This window comes from Cyprinodon tularosa, unplaced genomic scaffold (assembly GCF_016077235.1).
Source record: "Cyprinodon tularosa strain WSP-4 unplaced genomic scaffold, ASM1607723v1 ctg773, whole genome shotgun sequence".
NCBI classification, from domain to species: domain Eukaryota; kingdom Metazoa; phylum Chordata; class Actinopteri; order Cyprinodontiformes; family Cyprinodontidae; genus Cyprinodon; species Cyprinodon tularosa.
This window is the reverse complement of record NW_024039533.1, coordinates 362,989-385,517: the sequence shown is the minus strand read 5'-3', so window position 1 is coordinate 385,517 and position 22,529 is coordinate 362,989. Positions and strand designations below refer to the sequence as shown.

At 37.3% G+C, this 22,529-nt stretch overlaps 1 protein-coding gene across 2 annotated transcripts in view; it reads right to left on the bottom strand.

Annotated features, from left to right (window-relative positions):
- Positions 1–2,758: 2,758 nt before the first annotated feature.
- Positions 2,759–22,529, bottom strand: part of LOC119773651 (acetylgalactosaminyl-O-glycosyl-glycoprotein beta-1,3-N-acetylglucosaminyltransferase-like) — a 39,480-nt gene continuing 19,709 nt past the window's right edge. Inside the window, exons 1-2 of one of the 2 annotated variants that reach the window (XM_038270714.1) lie at positions 6,321–6,522; positions 2,759–4,351 (exon numbers count right to left, since the gene is read on the bottom strand). In XM_038270714.1, coding sequence (XP_038126642.1) covers positions 3,196–4,351; positions 6,321–6,328 — 1,164 coding nt within the window. In that variant the 5' untranslated portion in view covers positions 6,329–6,522 and the 3' untranslated portion in view covers positions 2,759–3,195. Of the gene's footprint in view, positions 4,352–6,320; positions 6,523–22,529 lie in introns of those variants that run through there. The other variant, XM_038270715.1, reaches the window with a different exon arrangement.

Genomic DNA, 22,529 nt, shown 5'->3' with positions numbered 1-22,529 from the left:
AAGTGCACTGTCGTAAATATGCTCAGCTGTTCTCCTGGTTTCTCCGTCAAGCCAGGCGCGGTTGTTTTGAGCTTAGCAGAAAGGCGAACACAACGAATGACTAATGCTGCGTTCACACCGGACGCAGCTGGCGTGACAGAAGCAGCGAGTTTACATGCAAAGTCAATGGTTGACCCGCGTCAAGGCGCAGCAAAAGGTCCCGCGGCGCGTTTTGAGCAGCAGGCGCAGCACGTCTGAGCAGCTGAAGCAGCGCGTCGGGCGCGTTTAAGCATCTGACCGCAAACGCGCTGCTGCTCAAGATGGAAAAATTGAATTTTTGCTGCTCGACGCGGCGCGTCAACCAATCAGAGAAGCTGATCTGGGAGCTGGCAGGGAGAGAGACACAGCGCTGATGATCAGAGCGCTAGGATCGCTCCTCTTAAACAGTTTATTGATGCCTAAATTAACTTAAAATGCAGAAATCTGCCGGCAGAATATGTTGGCTTTTATTATCCTGCTGCCTGCATGAAAAACACCTACCAGCTGCAGCGGTGAACCGCGAGGAGGCGACCCGGCCCGAGGCTGCTGATGAAGGGATTCCTACTGTCGGCGCACCGCCGGTATGTGGGGGTCTGAGCGGCTCCGAAGGAAAAAATATTGGAAGGCAGGATTATAATCTGAATGAACTGACTGCACTGATTACGTTTTCAGGTGTATTTTCTCACTTAAAAACATATTCAAACTACTGTATTCTCACTAATCACAGCAAATATAGCTGCAAGGCAGAGAAAGGATAGTGTAGCTCCGCCCAACGCACGTCAGACACACTTTTGCACCGCGCAGCCAGAGCAGCAAAGCTGCTTCAGCCGTGCATCAGAACTAACTGGTACAAGCAGTAAAAATGAAGCAGCAGACGCGATTTTGCTGCGTCCGGTGTGAAAGCAGCACTGCACAAAGATTGCCACTGTGCTAGCAATGAGCATGCTTTTAACTGGGGCGTGTAGCAGTTCTCGCCGTAAAGCAAGACCGACTCTCGCGAGACTTCTGAGCCTGTGGGTGCGGGTCGGTGCTCCTGCAATTGCAAGTGCGGTATTTCCCCCACAGACCACCAGGGCGGCCGAGAATACCTTTGTTCAACCTGAAATGACTAATTTAATCATCCAAAACGTTATGCAACACATTAATTAACTGAAAAATGTTGCATAGTGTGCCTTTAATTCACCTTATGAACATAAGATAGATAAGTTTGTCCCTTTCAGCGCTGATAGGAACCTTTTGGAAAGATCACGTAGTGAAACAGCTGCTCAGAACGCTCTCTATGGTGCTTCTGGAGAAGGTGGGGAGGATGGGTGGGGGCTGGTGGGCTCTCATTTTACTTTCATACTATCCCAAAATGGGATATAAGTAATTAGCTCACATACTTGATAATAGATTTTTACCATTTAATCAGTAACTAATATATGTTAGTATATATTTTATTTTTTATCCAATGATTATTGATGAATGAGGATCTCATATGTGTTTGGTTTATTATTTATACATCATGTGCATTGTTACTTTATTAGCCGGATTAGAGAGAGTAGATGGCCTTCCTTCACATGGTGGATGCCACTGTGTGTACGGAGGTCATCTAATCAGGACAGCCTTTGTGTCTTTAAAAATACACAGGATATGGGCACATCTTGGAGGCGGGAGCTATCTGTAACCCTGAGGCATAGAAGCAAGCTGTATACGGGTCAGGGCATTGATGGCGTGTCAGTTTCTGATACGGACAGCTAAACATCCACATGATGCAACACATAGACTCATGAGCTATAAGAAGCAGAAGATGACCTTGTTCGGACCTGATTTTTGAGCCCACAGCTGTGCAGCTCCAAGCATTTTCTCTGTCCTGTAACGACCTGATCTGGAATAAACTCTGTTACTTTTTACTCCTGTTTTATAGTCCTTTTTTATAAGGTTTTACCCAGTTTGAGTAGTAAATAACTTGCTCCCAGGAAAAGAACAGTCAGGAAGCCCTCGAGGCGCAACGGCTTTTTTAGGGGACATAACTTCCTCATTTTAACAATTGGTGTTTCCGCCCGTGACCTGGAAGCAAAACAACAGAGCCACCGACGGAAAAGCTCCACAGCCTGCGGCCATAACAACTAAAAGGTGAGGAGATTCCTTATTACAAAATATCTCCAGTGTTTTTGATGTCAAAACACTTTATTCAGGGATAGTAAGCCTCCGCTTAAAATTTTTAAAATTGCCAATTTCTCTAGTTTAAGAAACTGAGTTTAAAGTATATTAAAATATAACCTTAATGCTGAAATTCTGAAGAGATTAAAATTTTAGTAAGATTTGAATTTTTTAAAAGTACATAGGAAACAATTTACCACCTTTGCTTTATTGTGAGTCATCCAAAAAAATCAGATATCACTGAGGATTTGCTTTCAGTTAAAAGTAATAACATTACAGATTTCAAGTGAACACACATACTGATCTACATCATCATCAACTTTATTTGTAGAGTGCTTTAAAACGGCTATAGCTGAAAACAAAGTGCTAAACATATAGCTTATAATAACGAACAATAAAAGAATAAAATACAGCATTAAAATATAAAATAAGACAACAATAGGTCACAACAACTAAGCCATGCCAGTGTTAAATAAAAGTAAGTTTTGAGCCGTGTTTTAAAATTCGGTAATGAAAGAACCTTCGATGTTCATCGGGAGGATTTTCCATAAAAGAGGAGCAGCGATATAAAAGGCTCTCGCCCCTCTGAGCTTTTTAGACAAAGAAGACAGTTATTCCACTTGTGTAAAACGAACTGATGTTGTTGACACAAAGTTTAAAGTAGTGTAGCTTAATATGGCTAACTGGCCGAGTTAAAATAGGCTAACCTGTTAGCTACTGAGCACAGCTAGCGCTACCCAGCTCTCCCCCTTTATATCATGGTCTTGCAGTTACTTTGTTCACCATAAACCGATTTTTTCAGATTTGTTAGTGATCAGATAAAACGTCATCTTTCATAAGACACGCTAACGGATGCTTTGTGATGTTATTATTGTTTTCTGGGCAACCACAGTGTTTTACATTATGTGGCAACATTTAGCCAATCATGTAGCGTCATAACGTCACTGCCATGCGCAGGACCTGAGCAGATCTGGTAGCTACACCGGCTCTAGCACCTCGAGTGCTGTGATGGAAAAAAAAAAAACCTCTACCCATTTAAAAACTGGTATTAGAGAAAATGCACTTAAGATCTGGCTCTTGAATTCGGTGCCACATAGTATACATGTCAGCTGAGAGCATTCTGTGAACAACAAGCATTTCTTTGTAGAAGCAAGGCTCAAGTTCGTCAACATTCCTGCCTTTAACATGCAGTCCAAAAGGTCTCACCCCGATATGATGCTCTGGACTTAGCCCTGCTTCCGCTAAGCACATCCCCATGTAAGCATCATCGATGGGAAGAATGGGGATAGAGTGTGACTTGTTGTATATGACCATAGCCGTGTAGCCAGACAGAAGGAAGCCACCGCCACTACAGTACGGAGGGTACACACTGGGCCTAAAGAGCTCTTTTGGAACAAAATATCTACTCTGTGGATCGCGAATGGGATCCAAATTATACATGACATGGCCAGCGAAAAGGTGTTTCCTCCCACTATTACGTTTAAAGCCTTGGAGATACACTATCATGTTGTCCGTGCTGGCAAAGACGTCATCATCACCATTAAACAAAAAGTGAGTGTGTGGGCAGTTTCTCTCCATCCACTCCAAAAAGAGCATTTGCTTTAACGTCAGGTTGAAAAAGGTATCCTTGAAATCCCATTGGAGAATATCATTGTATTTGCGTTTCTCCAGCTGAAGGAGCTTGTTCAGTCTCTTCTTTTCATGACCAGTACTCATCGTACCTGAGATGAAGACCCTTCGGATCCACTTTCCATTTGACAATCTCTCCTCCGCCCAGGTCTTGCGCAACACCTCTCTCCGATCATAGTTAACGGCTGGACTTTTGATGACCAGTAAAAGGAAGACATCAGATGATCCATGCGCTCCACCACATTTGTCTGGGATGTCCAGCAGCATTGGAAAATGTCGACAGTGGCGGTAGTAGAGAACGTCTTTGGCAATAGCAGGATATGAGTTGAAGTCCTTCACTTGTTCAGCAGACATGTTTTTTTCACATTTTTGAAAACTGTGAACATGTGGGGAACTTCCACCTGAGGACTTTAGATAATTTTGATAGTTTCTGATATCGGCTTGAAGATGTGTGAGGTCAGAGTCCTTGAAACTTTCAGATTGATAAAGCAGAATTATTAGAAGAGTTACCACCATCAGAGAGGTTATCACACAGACTCTCTTAGCGTGCCTTTTGCAAATCCTGTGGTGACAAAAAAAGACATTCAATTAGGCATTTATCATCTAACTTAAAGGTATAGTGGAGGATGTTCTGTTTCCGGATGGATCATCAAAATAATTACTCCTCCTAATTGTCAATCATTCTGCTGATATGTTTACGTGTGGCCGTCCTACATCCTCATCCCTATTTGCACTCACCGGTGGTGAGTTTGACATAGTGGAAAAATTTTGCTTGTATGAGCGATGCCAATAGAAACTTTCTCGCATGCGTTTAATAGTTGTTCCCTCTCTGGAGCGGGTACAGGGTGGTGCATGTACTTTTTTTTTAAGTGGAAAAGGCGGGTCTTTAAAAAATTTGAGACAATCCTCCACTATACCTTTAAGGTGACTGTGTGAGTAAAGCATTGAGGAAGGGACATGAAGGAAGTGCCGATCACCATCTACTTGCAGTTTCAAAGCTACATAAGCAATGTCCTAATTGCCTTTCCCACCTTTTTGTACAAAACTAATTTATACAGTACATATATTACAGTGCTGTTTTCCGCTTGGTCCTAGTGCTTGACAAATGTCTGCGTACTCCAGCGTAACATTGTTTTTGGACAGTAAAACGTGCAGGCAACAAAACATGATTACACATGATTACATGATTGTGTATTCCAATGAAATAGGCCTCTATAGGTGTAGCCCAGCTAAAACATTAAGGACAGAGCAGTAAATCAAGATAAAACTAGTTAAATCAGACATGCTTCAGTTATCAGCTATTGTTATGTTTAACTTTTACCTGCTGTATTACACGGCTTTCATTAGCTTTATTTGACAAATGCAATTAATGTGTAAGAGTTTCAACCTTGGTTCGTGGATTGATAAGAAAAAGAGCAAACATGCAGATATAACCAATGTTTTTTTCTGTCCCTCCCTGTAAAATATCTATAAAAGGTGCGTCTACAAAAAACAGTAAACATTCCACACATAACATAATCAAAAAAAGAGAAGCTATAAAGCATTAGAAAATAAATATAATACCTTTTATTTAGTTAAGGAGCAGGGGAGTTACCTTTTATGCTTCACTTTTGTCTGTAAACCCCAAAAGTTTTTAAATTGCTTCAAATCTCAGAGGTGAGATACCAATTATAGTCTTATTTTATTTTATTCATTTTATAGATTTGTAACAAGGGAATACCTCAAAACTGCTAATGTGTGTGTTTAAGACATAATTAAATTACTAGTCATCAGTGGCAGATTATTTGCGTGCCTGTGGTGAGAGTTCTCGAGCAGTGGTGTAGTCCAGGGTATTTACTTATTTTTCAATGGGCATAGCGTATACCCACTTCTAAATCCACAGTGATCCACTACTAAATCCACTATTAAGCAGAATCTCTAAGTCTTACATTTTACTGTGAAACCAACAAACTGCAGAGAAAGATGGTTTTTAGATGGCTACATCTAAAAAGCTAATTCAGTGTTTGAAAAAAATAAAATTCTTATAAATCATCAAAACTAAATTTTAAGTGTAAATTGAAAAAAGTGGTTCTTGGTCTCCAGGGAAAGACTAAAGTTTTAAAAGACCAGATTTCCTTTACAAGTCATGGAAAATTTTATTTCACTTTGCAGTTGACCACAGGCACACGACACGACAATTTTTAAAAATCACCAACAACAATCAGTGTGGATTTAAAAAAAAAATACTATAGCTTCTTCCTTTACTTTAATACATTTTCCAGCAACAGAGTTAAATTAAATTCTTGGCAACCAAAAAACAGGCTTAATTTGCAGGCAACCGGGTTTTCATTCAGTTTTTCTGAAGAAGTTTTCAACACCGGGTGTTAAAGCATCCTCAGAAAAACGGATCCAGTCTGGTTGCCTTCGATTTAAGCCTGTCTTACAGTCAACAGAATTAAATATCATCAGAAATATTAAGAATAACAGACAGATATCTCCTCAAAACATGAAGAAATGTAAAAATGACAATAATGAAGAAGTTTGGTAATTACCTGGGCATTTTGGTAGACCTCTCTTTCTGTTAACAGACAATGCAGGTACAAGGCAGGCTGTGATAGTAAGCCTGGGGCTTATTCATTTCACTAACAAATTCTTTGAAAAGCTCGTAAAAAACAATTTCCCTATAGTTGGGCTGAAAAACAAATTTCAGTTGTGAGAACACAACAAACTGTTAATTTTAGGAGCAATATTCTAAGTCACTTCAGGAAACCAAGGGGTTATATTCTTTATCTAGTGAGGTTCCAATACTTTTACCTTTAAATTGTCGGTTATTTCAAATGTGAATGTTCAGCTAACTTCTGTGTTTTTGGTGTGAACCCTTATCCATCTGCAACAAGTAATTTATTCTTCTCATTTGCATTGCACACAAACAGGACAAGGCTGTAAAATGCTAATATTTTTGTAAGATAACAGTTTGCTAGATAGCTTAAGCTCTCTTCCTCAAACAGAAAATGGAGAGATTGTTCATTATGATAATCAGATGAACAGGAACTGAGATAATTCTGGGTATAAGAGAAAAGCAGGGTTGAACTCTTATTTCATGGATGTGTTTTAAACAGTACAAGATATTGTCAGATGCATATTAAGAATGTGGAAACTACTTGTTTTTCTGTGTCTTTTTCGCACTCTTTATTACGTGTACTATTATAGATATAATGGATCTATTTTTCCTGTTTTATTTATGCTTTTTTAGTCATTCTTTTGAAATTCATCCCCCAAGACATTTACACTTTTCACTCTGCTAAGCTGTTGTGACAATTCAGTTTTAGGTTTGGATAAATCCACCATCCTGGAGAGAAATATCAGGGGCCTGTTTCAGAAAGGAGGTTAAGTGAAAACTCTGAGTTTGTTAACCCTGAAATGAGGGAAACTCTGGGTTTTCTGTTTCAGAAAGGGATGTAAGTTAAACCTAAGAAAGCAGAGTAAGTCAAGCCCGTTTCTGAAAGAGAGGTAACTTATACTCAGAGTCAGTTACCATGGCAATTTACTCTGTGAACCTAACCTGGTCGGGAGCAGGTTTTCTTCAGAAAATCCAGAGTTTATTTTGGTCTCCTCCCCTTTTTTAAAGAGGAAGTGGTGTTTAAACACCTCATTGATTCTTTGGGGACATATTCATGGCTTAGTAGAAGTCAAATGAGAATGAACATTTAGACCTATGTCAAAAATGCTGCTGCACTGCTAGACACTGAATGCCATTTAGTCATTTAATACGTCAAATGTTTGTAAAGCCAGGTAGCTACTCTACTCCCATGATGTGCTCAAGGCTTACCTGCTTGAAGTATGTTTTTATATTTCATTTTCAACTGCTGCCATGTTCTTTTGATGCCTGCAGGATTGCACCTATCCATGAAAACTAAATTAGGTTTAATAAAATACTGTTCTTCCAGTTTCACCTCTGATATTATAACAGTTGGGTAAGTTACTCTAAAATAGTTCTTAATTACTAACTACAAATTTTATCTTCAACAAGTCTAATTAGATTAATGTAATAATTACTGTCTCTAGAAAGTATTGGTCTACTTACTAATTTGTTTTACTTACTTATTAATTACTTTCTAAATCCCAAATCACCTCAACCACTTTAACAATACAAGGAGAGACAAGAAACTGCACTTCTAATGCTTTCAAATAAACAATATTCAATTGCATGAATTAATCTTAAATTGACCAAAGTGTGTAACTAGAGGGAGAAAGTTCAAATCAAAATATACCTTTTAAAATGTGATATTAAACCCACTATTGTTTTATAGTCTTTAATTTAATTACAGTATTTATATGACTTAGGTAACTTAATTCATTACACCCAACACTGTATAAAAGTAATTAAAATGTAAACTTACGCATTGACTCGAGCAGCTATTTTCACCCAAGCTAACTCTCTCTCCTTCGCCGCTGCAGCCGTGTTGCTTTTTTTTTTTCAAATTCTGCATATACTTGCATAAGCACATCTAGTTCTGCTGGTGAGAAATATGCACACCTTTTTTTGTCTGACGCTGTTGCCATGGTGACTCATAATATCTGTGCTCCATTGATAATGGCTTTTTATAGTTGTGGTGCACGCGCTTAACTCAGAGTCAGTCAATTTAGAGTTGATTGAACTAACTCATTTCAGCTGTTCTGAAACCCAAAACTCAGAGTTTCCAATCTCAGGATAAGTCAACTCAGAGTTCAAGTTTTAACTCAGAGTTGGTTGAACTTCCTTATTGAAACAGGCCCCAGCTGTGCTGCTGCCATCAACACCTTTGTTTCTAGATGTTGGAGATCGGCCTGTTTTTCAGTGTAGTCCTGTTTCTCTGACTGTGACTAACTGGATGTGCTCTCTTCATCCTCTGACATGGGAGCTGGCTCGGAGCTCGTCTGCCTGGCTGTGTGTTTCCTGGACGGGGCCGCCTTTTACAGCTGCTTTTTGTATCTCTGCTTCTGTCTCCTTGAACCCCAGTCGGCCTCAGCAGATGGCCGCTCACACTGAACCTGGTTCTGCTGGTTTCTTCCTGTTAAAACTGTCCACTGTCGCTACAAGCAATGGCGTAACTATCGGTAAGCAGAGTATGCAGTTGCTTAGGGGCCCCCGACCTCTTAGGGGCCCTGTCACTGATACCTGGTTGACCCCCTACACAATTGTGGATTGTTGGATCTTTCAATTACTATGCTAATAACTGTGTATAGTTCATTAGACGGTTTCTAAAAAATACGCTCCTATAATATGTTTCAAACCGCAATACAGATCTTAAAAGAACAATGTATTTGAGTATTTCATTTTTTACAATACAACTTGGAATTATGGGTAATCCAGAGTGTAGATGTGTTAGCGACTATGGATACCAAAAAGAGGTACTTAAGCGGATTCCAGAAAAGAAAAAGGAAGGAAGAGCTGCTGGAAGAATGGAAAAAACTTCCCAAAATAAACACGTTCTTTCAAAGAAACAAAGATGGAGAGGAGGCCGTTGCTGCTGCTACAGTGAGTGAAGATTGTGACCAGAAGATGAATGGAGAGAGCGTTGGTGAGGAGGGGAGCTGTGAAATTCAAGGTAGTCAGATAAGACTCATTTTACAGCAGAATATTCATGTCTAGCGAAGGTGAAGAATGATGAATAAAGTGTGTATGTATCAGAGGTGGGGACTCGAGTTTGTGACTCGTACTCGAGTCGTACTTAAGTCGCATATTTAATGACTTCAGACTCGACTTAGACTTGCATTTGAAGGACTTCAGACTCGACCGAGACTCGCGATTTCGGACTTGTAAACAATATTTTATTTTTTAAGTGTTTTTTGTTTTACTAACTTTACTAACTTGACTGATCGCCGCTCGCCTTACCCGCACACATCGGAGGTTAAAAAAAATGTAGCACTGACGTCACTGACGCAACGCTACATGACATATAAGCATGTATTTTTCATTTACCAGTTCAAGATAATGATCATTCCATAGATATAATCGCGACCTTTAAGCTATACCGTCTCAGTGAAGGAGATGAAAACACAAGGAGAAACAAGCAAGCACGCAAATTATTGAACTTATTTTTATAAATCATGTGATTAGAATTCATGTGCGATTAATTTAATATTGCAACAGGGCTAGTCTAGACTTCAGACTTGACTTGGACTTGCAAAAAATGACTTGTGAACATGTCTGGTATGTATGGGGCACATTTTGGTCGGTTGTCTAAGGCAGCAGCGGCGGCGGGTTGGGGGTCGGGGGGTGGTTTGGGTGGGGTGTTGTACTTCATACGGGGCTCACCCAGATAATGTCGCTTATGATCCAATTGTTGTGTCATTACGCCATTGGCTACAAGCATGCTTAGTGTGAGGGATTGTATTCGAGTCAATGAGTCGATGCAATCAACTGGTTTGCAATCACTGGATGATCTGTTGAACTATAAAGTGCCTTGAGATGACATGTTGTGAATTGGCGCTATAGAAATAAACTGAACTGAATTGATAACTGAGGAATAACCCTGTTCATAATAGGATCTATATTGTTGAGATCAAATGTCAGTGATGTAACAGGAAAGACTCCCCTCTGAAGTCACACCACTGTTGTCTATTTAAGAAGCCGGCTCCTTACAAACTTCCTGTTGCCAGTGGCCTTCTGCTGCGTAAGGCTAGACACATCAGTTCTCAGCTGAAAGCTAAGTAGCAACTAAATCCCTCCAGAGAAGTCTGTGCTCGATGGACCGAGTCAGACTACCATTCCTGCCATTCAGAGGGATTTTTTCTAGCTTTATTGGTGTGTTCTAGATTCATTTAAGTTTCTTAGGTTTTTCTTTGTATGTCCTCTGTTGCCCCCTTGTGTTTTCTTTTCCCTTGGCTTCCTCATCAGCTCTAGTCACACCTGCTCCTTCTCAGCTCGTTAGCCCTACCTTTGTTCAGTCAGCCATAGATACACTCCCTCTGAGAAAACACAAGGGGGCAACAGAGGACAGACAAAGAAAAACCTAAGAAACTTAAATGAATCGAGAACACACCAATAAAGCTAGAAAACAAGGAAAAACCTGGATGAACTTGAAAATGAAAACTTAGAGAAAAACCAACAGAACCAAGATCATAACATCCTGCCCCTGCCTGAACCACGGCTACAAGCTACCTGCCGTAGCCAAAGGGACACGTCCCATAAGGCTACTGTGAGTTGTAAAACTGAGCCCTGCAAATTTGCCTCTGGTTGCCTATTGGATAAATGGACAGGAGCTCATTCCATCTGATGCTTAATAAGTAGTCTGCTTGGGTGAACTAGGTAGAACAGATAGTTATGTTTGTGTTTTATATGAAATAAGCTTTCTGATTCAACTGCTGATGGTTTTAAGAGTTCTGAACTGAATGCTCATTGAGCCAACTGAACAAACAACGTGGAACCATCTGTCATGATGTTGGCGCTGATGACTGGCCTGATTACTCATTTCATTCACCTGCCTAGCTCTGCCCAGTTCTCATTACCGTTCATCTGATCCACCTGCTTCAGTCTCTATTTAACTAGCCTTCAACCAGTCATCAGTGCCAGATTATCCAAGCCTTTGGTGACAGTTCTCTAGAGTGTTTCTGATTGCTGTATCCTGACCCGTTCTGCCTCTGGACCTCTGAGCCTGCCTGTGCCCATTCTGATCTTTTGGTCTGACCTTTCCTCGGACTCCCGCCGGATTTTTACAATTGCATTTATAATCATTCAACTAATAATCATTAATTAGTTTGACCTTCAAATTTAAATGACCTATAATGTAAATGTATCCATGATGATGCAGACAGTTTATTGATATAATTCATTGATACGTAATTGATATATGTATATATAGTTATTTACATTTCATATTAATTATTGTAAATATGATTGTATATTTATATTGTTCTATTGAGTGACACATGGTTTGATTTATTTATGATTATTCTCATGATTATATCTACAAGCTTGTTCTTGCGCTGTTTTGAGAAGACGTTATTTCACCAACGTCCGACTTTCATGGAAATCAACGGAGGTTTTTCACATTACTCACAAACATTATAAGCTGAAGTTTGTTGAGTAAAAACCAAGGACAGCATCAAGGACAATCACCTTTTAATTCACGGATAATTCCCTCATTGTGGCATGCAGCCAACGAGTTTTCACGGTGCTAATAAAGATTTGGAGGCTTCATTAAATCAGTTCAAGAAATCCATTTGTGCTCGTCGTGCCTGGGGGATTTACATATAAATTAACTGTAACTTCCAGTTCTGCTTATTTTATATATTCTTAATCTTCTGGTAAACTTGCACAACAATATATTTATATGAAATTAAAAACCTGAGCATCGTTTATTCACAATCAGTGGAAGATCTGATCAGAAGATCTCTTAATTTACATTTTGTTCTTTTCCTGCTTTTAGCATCTCAACTCATCTCTTTAAAGAAAAGACATTCTGATTGCTTTAAAGTATTTAACACCCATATGGAAGGGAGTGAGTGATATACGTTTCCACTAGTTTCATTCTGTTATAACTCCATGTCTTCTATTTTTTAATACACCTTAGTACACTGAACTATTAACTCTATTTGAGATTCTAGCTAATATTCTGCCCTGGAATCTAATAATACGGTATATATTTATTAGTCTATGCACAGCCCTGGTATGGGATCCATGTCTTGGTAGCAACCTGTGGTGGACACTGGTAGGAGGTGATGTGGTCAAGCTGAAGAGGGAGTCCTACTGATCCTATTTTGCATGAGGGACTGGGGCAATGAGCAGATGCCATGAGGCCAAGCAGGCGGGGGAGAGACTATGGAGAAAGACTGTCAGTTGGAAGATAGACCCACAAGGTTTTGATGGAAAGACGATAAAGCTGATGCATGGATTATTAAAGAAACTAATTTAGCCATTGGCTAATGCGGATGTAACCCACAATTAGTCAATCAATCAAGACTTTTATTTTTGTGGGCCCACTTCCTGTTTTGCCCAAACTCCTCAACTTATTTAAAGCCCCGCCTCCAGCCAGGTTAAACTACATCACCTGTTCCACTGTGATTGTGGCTGGCTGTTGGCGTCCTGCTGAACATTTTACCCTGGAAATAATCCAAATCTCTGAATTTACTGATTTGCTCTCTTGGTGAGTTTGTTCCTAGCATAGCAGTATCGGATTGGTATGCAATTGCTGCTTCATTGCTCATTGGAGCATTGTTTTGTTACAACAGTTGCTGTTGTGCCTGGGCTGTCACAGCTGATCGCTGTTGGGTGCGCCCCACTCCCTGCTTTAAAGGAATAGTACACCCAAAACATGATTATCCTTCATTTTCTACTCACCCCCATGCTGAACAACACTCTGGAGTACTTTTTTGATATCTCAAATGCATCTGGAGATCTGGGAGGCTTCTTGCTGTCTGCTGACATTCAAATAATGGAGGTCTATGGCGCCCGAGACAGAAAGGTCCATAAAAGTCCACAAAAAACGTGTCAATATTCCTCCATACTGCTCGTCCAATGTATTCCAAGTGTCCTGAGTGGGTAGCGTCCATAATTTACTCGAAACAAAGTCATTTAGAATGTTTTTAGAGCATAAACAGTAGTGTATAGGATTTCCTAAAAGCGCGTTCACGAGTCTACGGAAACCGCGTCAGACCAAACCAGATGAAAGTGCGCATTCAGCTCGGCAAAGAACTCATGCTCTTCCTCAACACTGAAGTCCTCAGACATTTTTCTTTCGTCGTTTCTTTCTTTGCACAGGTAAACAGCACATTTCTTCTTTTACGCTTGCACTATCGGCAGAGCAGACGCTGAATGCGCACTTTCGTACTATTCCTTTAAGGTAACTAAACTGCTGGTATGGTGTGTGTTTGGGCACTTTGTGAAATGAAATGTATTAAAATAGGATAATGTAGCTACATTTAAATTGATATTGCGCAGTATATTTATTTAATTTCTTTTCCTCACACTGCTCGAGTATTTGAGTTAATTTATTTTATTTGATATTTTGAAAGTTAACTTTGATTTCAACTTTTCAAGTTTAACCTTAATTGATTAGCTTGAAATTATTATTCTTTTTGTTTATTTAAATTATGGTTAATTTAACCTGATTGAAATGTTTAATTATTAGATATTTGATAGTTGTATTGACTTTATTTATTGCATTTGTGTTTGTTAAAACACTTAATGGGTTTTCTGGCCTTTTAGGTCGTTTTTTTTTTTTTATATATATGATGGATCAGATCCTCAGATCCTGAACAACTGATGGCGAGCTAAAAAAGGACAAGACCCCTAGGACTCTTGAATTGGTTTATTTGTGTAATTGTTTTGTTGTTGTTTTTTCCCCTGTTTACAAGGAAAAACAATAATACACTTGCACGAAACACCAACTAAAACAGTTTCCTTGTGTTTTCATTCACACCTCAGGCTCCTTAACGAACTGTTTTCTACAGGTGCTGGTCATAAAATTAGAATATCATGAAAAAGTAGATTGATTTCAGTAATTCCATTTAAAAAGTGAAACTTGTATATTATATTCATACATTACATACAAACTCATATATTTCAGATGTTTATTTTGTTTAATTTTGATGATTACAAATGACAACAAATGAAAATCTCAAATTCATCATATCAGAAAATTAGAATATTGTGAAAAGGTTCAAAATTGATGGCCCCTGGTGCCACACTCTAATCAGCTAATTAACTCAAACCACCTGCAAAAGCCTTTAAATGGTCTTTCAGTCTAGTTCTATAGGCTACACAATCATGGGGAAGACTGCTGACTTGACAGTTGTCCAAAAGACGACCATCGACACCTTGCACAAGGAGGGCAAGACACAAAAGGTCATCGCTAAAGAGGCTGGCTGTTCACAGAGCTCAGTGTCCAAGCACATTAATAGAGAGGCGAAGGGAAGGAAAAGATGTGGTCGAAAAAAGTGTACAAGCAAGAGAGATAACCGCACCCTGGAGAGGATTGTGAAACAAAACCCATTCAAAAATGTGGGGGAGATTCACAAAGAGTGGACTGCAGCTGGAGTGAGTGCTTCAAGAACCACCACACACAGACGTATGAAAGACATGGGTTTCTGCTGTCGCATTCCTTGTGTCAAGCCACTCTTGAACCACAGACAGCGTCAGAAGCGTCTTGCCTGGGCTAAAGAGAAACAGGACTGGACTGCTGGTGAGTGGTCCAAAGTCATGTTCTCTGATGAAAGTAAATTTTGCATTTCCTTTGGAAATCAAGGTCCCAGAGTCTGGAGGAAAAGAAGAGAGGCACTTCATCCACGTTGCTTGAAGTCCAGTGTAAAGTTTCCACAGTCAGTGATGGTTTGGGGTGCCATGTCATCTGCTGGTGTTGGTCCATTGTGTTTTCTGAGGTCCAGGGTCAACGCAGCCACATACCAGGAAGTTTTAGAGCACTTCATGCTTCCTGCAGCTGACCAACTTTTTGGAGATGCAGATTTCATTTTCCAACAGGACTTGGCACCTGCACACAGTGCCAAAGCTACCAGTACCTGGTTGAAGGACCATGGTATCCCTGTTCTTAATTGGCCAGCAAACTCTCCTGACCTTAACCCCATAGAAAATCTATGGGGTATTGTGAAGAAGAAGATGCAATACACCAGACCCAACAATTCAGAAGAGCTAAAAGCCACTATTAGAGCAACCTGGGCTATCATAACACCTGAGCAGTGCCACAGACTGATCGACTCCATGCCACGCCGCATTGCTGCAGTAATACAGGCCAAAGGAGGCCCAACTAAATACTGAGTGCTGTACATGCTCATACTTTTCATGTTCATACTTTTCAGTTGGCCAACATTTCTATAAATCCTTTGTTTTTATTGGTCTTCAGTAATATTCTAATTTTCTGATATGATGAATTTGAGATTTTCATTTGTTGTAATTTGTAATCATCAAAATTAAACAAAATAAACATCTGAAATATATGAGTTTGTATGTAATGTATGAATATAATATACAAGTTTCACTTTTTAAATGGAATTACTGAAATCAATCTACCTTTTTCATGATATTCTAATTTTATGACCAGCACCTGTATAACGGTTACACAGACATCAACCGGGATATCACTCAAAGGCAGTTCTCATATTCATCCAGCAGATGTCGCCCTTTAAAACAGTATAAAATGCATCAATCATTGAGGTATGGCCAGTTTGAGTGTTTTATTGGTTCACGGGACTTTGAAATTGCCATAACTACTAGAATCCTCTTTCAAAGCTTGTTGTTTTGGACCAGAATGCAAACAGATGCTGAGACACAGCAAGATGAGTTGATGAAATTTATAAAGGAAAAACAAAGAAACAGCACATTAACAGAGATAGGAGATGAGCTGAGGATTTAGTGACTAGTAGCTGCAGACAAAGGGGAAAAGCAGGTAATTGGAGGCTGCTTCTAAGAAGCTCCTGCAGAGGGAGAAATGTTAAATAATGAAAATCAAATGGGATAAACTGAGAGAAGCTATCTAAAAACATAAATAATCACAAGCAGTAAAAGAAATATAGCAAGAATAATTAGTATAGTTTGCATTTCTTGCAAACACAGAACTTAAAATATTACTGACACTATATGAAGATTACAAAAGAGATATTAAACAAAATGCAAAACTATTTAATATGGCATAGACCAGTCAGTGCATTAGTGGGATTTAATAAAGAATTATTTTCTGCACCTCCCGGGTGCTGCACAATGGCAGCCCACAGGGGATGGGTTAAATGCAGAGAGTTCATTTCATTGCTCTGTACTTGTGACACTGTAATGACGATAATAAAAAAAACAAAGCTAGAAAAAAAGGACGAAGCAGTAAATCAAGATAAAACTGTAGTTAAATCGTTAGCTTTACTTGACAAATGTAATCAATGTGTAAGAAGTTCAACCTTGGTTCGTGGATTGATAAGAAAAAGAGCCGACATGCAGATATAACCAATATTTTTTCTGTCCCTCCCTGTGAAATATCTCTAAAAGGTGCGTCTACAAAAAACCTGTAAACGTTCCACACATAACATGATAAAAAAAGAGAAGATATAAAGCATTAGAAAATAAATATAATACCTTTTATTTAGTGAAGGAGCAGGGAAGTTGCCTTTTATGCTTCTCTTTTGTCTGGAAACCTAAAATTATCTGAATCGCTTTAAATACTAATTATAGCCTTCACTGATACCTGCAGTTTTTAAAGTTTTATTCATCTTGAATATTTGTAACAAGTAAACACCACAAAACTGTGTATGTGTGCTTTTAAGATATAATCGAACTAATCCTTAACTAAACAATCATTGAGAATAATCATCATATTTAGTTAGTTTAACACAATTGTTTTATGTCCTTTTCTGCTAACATGAAACAATTGGATTAAAGTTACTAAATATTATTAAATAAATCCCAAAAACTGGTTGCATATTTTTTTTTCATTGATGGTTGAAGAGAAAAAAAATATCTGTGCTCAAAAATCTATGACTTTTGTATTAAAATGCATCTTTGCAGAGATTTTTCCATGAAACTTATTCTGCGTTCTGACTGATCCCTACGGAAGAGGATTAGGGCCACTGAAAAAAAAAAAAAGTAAACTGATTTTTAAATTTTATTTCAGTTTAACATGGGGGGGAAAAGTCAGAATTCTGAGATTAAAGTCAGAATTCTGACTTTAATGTCAATTTTTTCCCATACTATACTGAAATAAAATAAAAAAAATCAGTTAACTTTTTTTTTTTTTTCAGTGGCCCTAATCCTCTTCCGTAGGTCCCACTTTCTGAACGAGGCCTGGAGTTTTACAGTCATTCTTTCCTGATAAGGAGAGTAGAGCGAATTTAGGACGACAGACTGGTGCTAAAAAAAAAAAAAAGGTAAACTAATTAATCTTTCTGCTGCCAAAGACATGGAAGAATGGATTTTATTATTTCAGTCACTCTGCTTTGTTGTGAAATGCAAGTTATAATTGAAATAGACCTTAACTGTATTTTGGAAAAACCCGACTCTGCTGTCAAACTTCATAAACGTTTCTGTTATAAAAGACTTGTTGGTCAAAGATTGTGAACTACTTTGTCACATATTGATTATATGCTCATAAATTAAAAGGTTTGACCAACCTCCTGCTTCAACATGCTGACCTGTTTGCTCAATCAATCAAGCGTTTTTTAAAACTAAACACAAGCTTGTTGAGTGATAAAACATTTCTGAGCTGAATTACTTTACAGATTTAGTTTTATTATTCTGGTGGATGTCAGGAAGGCCGAAAGTGTTCTAAAAAAGGAGGATAAAAAGGGTTTTTATGTCTGCAGGAAGCAACCAAGAGAAAAAATGGAGTTGCAAAACAGAAATAAACCAGACTTGAATAATATTAAACACTGCATTCACATGGGAAAGGACACTGTTAACTTAAAATAAAGGAAATTATTAAAGGATTACTGATTAGGAGCAGAAAAAAGGTATTTATAATTTATTTATTCTATAATTAATAATAAAGGTAGATAAATGGACCCTTAATAGATTCTCTCTGAAGTCTTTTTATGCTAAATAATTTAGAAATAGATTTGTTCAAAACAAAATAGTTTAAAACCAACTGAGGCTTTTTAAATTCTTTTACATGCATTTAAAGATAAAATAGGATTCTGTTTCATCATTGAAGTTTAAATCCTCAAAGCACAAAAAACATAAGATTGGATTATTGTTAAGTTTAAATTAAATTTACAGAGCCATTTTATTAACCTTGTTCTAGATTTTATGACTACTGCAAAATTATCATGGATTAATAACAAATTTCACACAATTTTTTTTAAAAAACACACTGCAAAAACAATCTAGAAATAAGTAAAGATTTCTTAAATTAAGTGCATTTCCCATTAATTTGAGCAGATAAATAAGATGATTTGACAATAGAATGAGTTTTGCTCTTAAAATAAGATAATTAGATAACATGCACTTGAAATAAGACAATATAATTGTTTTTTTCTTATTTTAAATGTAAATTGTGTTGTTCCATTGGCAAAATGCTTCACTTACAACCTAGATTCAAGAAAAAATTCACTTATTTTAAGGGAAAAATACTTTTTTGCAGTGCATGGAAGGCTTTACACTGGAAAAACGATCTAGAAATAAGTAAAAAAAAAATCCCTAAATTAAGTGTATTTACCCTTAATTTGAGTATGTAAATAAGATTTTTATTTTTAAAATAAGGAAATTAGATAAAATGCTCTTGAAATAAGACGATACAATTGTGTTTTCTTATTTTAAGTGTAAATTGTCTTGTTCCATTGGCAAAATGTCTCTTTTACCTCCTAAATCCAAGAACAAATGCACTTATTTTAAGAAAAAATGACTTATTTAGATTTCGATTTTTTCCAGTGTACACCTGAGGCTCTTGAAGTAGATGGTAAAATAGTATTACTGCACCTGTAGGGACCAACTGAAAAACCCCACTGGAGATGTAGGCCTAAAAAGAAGCCTTTAGTGAAAGAAAATTACCTCAAATAAATGATTTCTCTGTTGCTTAAAAAAGGTTCTAAAAGGATCTAAAGAACTTGAGAACTTTGATCTATTGGTGGAAAAATACCTGCTGTCTAAAGCCTCTTATCTTCTGTTGTGAAAGATTTAATAGGAACAATAAAAAGTTGTGGGCAAAGAGGACTTAAAACAGAGATAAAAACTTTATAACATGAAAATGAATCTGTCGACGCTCCACAGACTGGAAGCTTTGATGAGAGGCGATACGTCCAGGTAGTTACCCCCCCATCGCAGCTTCCTCATTCATCAGGAAGAGTTGATTCTTTAAAATTCACCTCATTTCCACTAAATAAACACTTTATAAAATAAACTAATAACTCAGTGGACATTTCCCAGTGTGAGCAGATGGCCGCTCACACTGAGCCTGGATCTGCTGGAGGTTTCTTCCTGTTAAAAGGGAGTTTTTTCCTCTCCACTGTCGCTACAAGCATACTTAGTGTGAGGGATTGCATTTGAGTCAATGAGTCGATGCAATCAACTGGTTTTCCTTAGATAGAAAACTTTGTATCAATCTGACTGGATGAACTGGTTGAACTGTAAAGTGCCTTGAGATGACTGGTGTTGTGAATTTGGTGCTATATAAATAAACTAAATTGAATATTTCCATGGAAATAAAATTGGCTTTGTTTTACTAAATGAAATTTAAAGATAATTTAAAAACATGAGCAGACAGGAGCTATTTACACTGAAAAAAAATAATCCAACTGTTTTTGGGATTTACTCAATCATATTTATATACTTTATATTTATACACAATTGTTTCATGTTAGCAGGGTGGGACATAAGTAACTAAATATATTAAGTAAATGCCAAAAGTGGTTGCATTATTTTATAAGCGTCTATGATCCAAAAAAGAAAAATTAGATTTAATTGGTCCATTTAGGGGGACATAAATCCTGGCAATTTGGCCCCTGATATGTTTCATATCACTTTGTAGAAATTTTTTTTGTAGATATAAAAATTAGAAGGTCTGTGTTAAAAGTAGGATAAAATAAGTGGGATATTTCCAGCCTGCATCACTCTGCTCCAAATACACTGAAAAACAAAAACAAATGATGCAACCATAATCATATTTAGCTACTTTAACACAATTGTTTCATTTTAGCAGGGTAAACATTTGTGTTAAAGTAAATAAATATGATTAAGTAAATGCCAAAAACGGTTACTTTATTTTTTTTTCTGTTTATTTTCATTATGACCTGTTTGATAAGTCTATAGTTTTAAACATTTAATTTGAATAAAATGAAAATAAAAATAAATTTCAACTCTTTATACATTGATATATTTTCAAAGATACATTTCTCTTTAACTGAATAATTCTTTAAATTCTAAACTGAATTAAAATATGGATCTGGTAGATAATTAAAAACGTTATCTGGCTTTAAGTTTATTCGGTTTTATTTAAAAAAAAATATTAGATCCGTTTTAGGAGATCAATTTAAGCAGTTTATCTACTAACAACAAGAACAAAAGAAAAAAGGTCCAAATTTAATCTTCCTGCTGAAGGCGCGCTTCCGACGCGGGCCTCGCGGCTGTTTCGGGGCCGCAGCGCGCGGTCCTGCTGCGCGCGGTGGTTCAGTTAGGGACCGTCAATAAATGCTTGAACGAAACACTTTGGAGAAACAATTCATACCTTCAACCTGTTGCTCCCCATTTGCATGAGATGAATTCAAAATTATGTTAGACTAGAAACATGAAGCTCATCATTTCTTTATAAATATAAATACAATAAATATTTTTTTTTGCAGCTTCAAAAACAAAATTCTCTTATATTTTTTCAAATGCTTTCCGGCCCTGAGGTCAGCTGACAGGATCGCAATTTTAATTCATCAGGCTTTACTGGAACAGCACGTCATTTATTTTTAATTTAAATACATTTTACAGTTATTTTTATATGAAGCATTATTTTTTTTATTGAAAAGTTTCCAGTTTTTGTGACCAAAAATAAATAAATAAATGTTTAATCATCTTTATAAAAGAGACACACATTAAGATCCATTTTCTATTTTACCTTTTTATATAAATTAAACATTTTTATTCGAGACAAAATCACAAATTTTAAATAATCTGGAAGAAGAAGACAAATTTTTTTCTGATTTAAATAAATGTTTGGATGGGGTTAATAGAGTTTGAAATTATTATCATTGAATAGAAAAAAAATAGATGAGTTTTTAATGTTAATACTCTTTAAAAAAGGTGAATAGGATTTTTTTCAACTTCTTTACTGTCAGTGAAGCAGCTTTATTGGAGGAAACAGAATTTAATTCAGTTTTTCTGAAAAAGTTTTAACACCAGATGTGAAAACATCCTCAGAAAAACTGATCCAAAGTCTGGCTGCCTTCGATTTAAGCCTGTCCTGCAGTTAACAGAATTAAATATCATCAGAAATATTCAGAATAACAGAAAGATATCTCCTTAAACCATGAAGAAATGTAAAAATGTTTGGTAATTACCTGGGCATTTTGGTAGATCTATGTGTGTCTTTCTGCTAACAGGTAATGCAGGTATAAGGAAGAATGTGCCAGGGACCAGCCTGGGCCTTCAGTTTATAACCCCCACTTTAATTTATTAGATTTTGTTTAGTGAGGTGGCATGACAAACTTTAATTCATAACTTGTTTGACTATTGACTATATTTCTCGTTTGACTTAGTTTTATTATCATGAATATTATTCTGTACCAAAGTGCAGACGGATGTTCAGAGGAATCCTGGTTAATGATTTACAAACAAGTCTATGGGAAACGGAAAACCAACGGATATTACATTTTTGAAAATGTTAAAAGGTCATATAGATTAAACTTTTTCTGCAAGAGTCTTAAGAAATTTTCGGAGCTTGCAAACAGTTTTTTTGGTGAATAGGTGTTTGTCTTAAATGCATCCTCCCAGGGTTGTTATAAAGACAGAAACCAAGAGGCTTCTTGTTCTAATCTCCTGAATAAAGTACAACTTATATCAGGAAAGAAAGGAATGGAGCAAATACAGGATCATTAATGAATAATGAAATGCTTAATTGACAGATTGTCACTGATGTTTTCAGAAGCTCTGTTCTCATTGCATCTGGATGAGGTTATGTTTATTCTTTATACATCATGTGCATCGTTACTCTGTTAGCCAGATTAGAGAGAGTAGAAGGCCTTCCTTCACATTTTGGATGTCACTGTGTGCACGGAGGTCATCTAATTAGGACAGCCTTCTTGTCTTTTAAAGATACACAGGAGCCGGACTGATAAAGGAGACGTATCTGTAATCCTGGGGCATA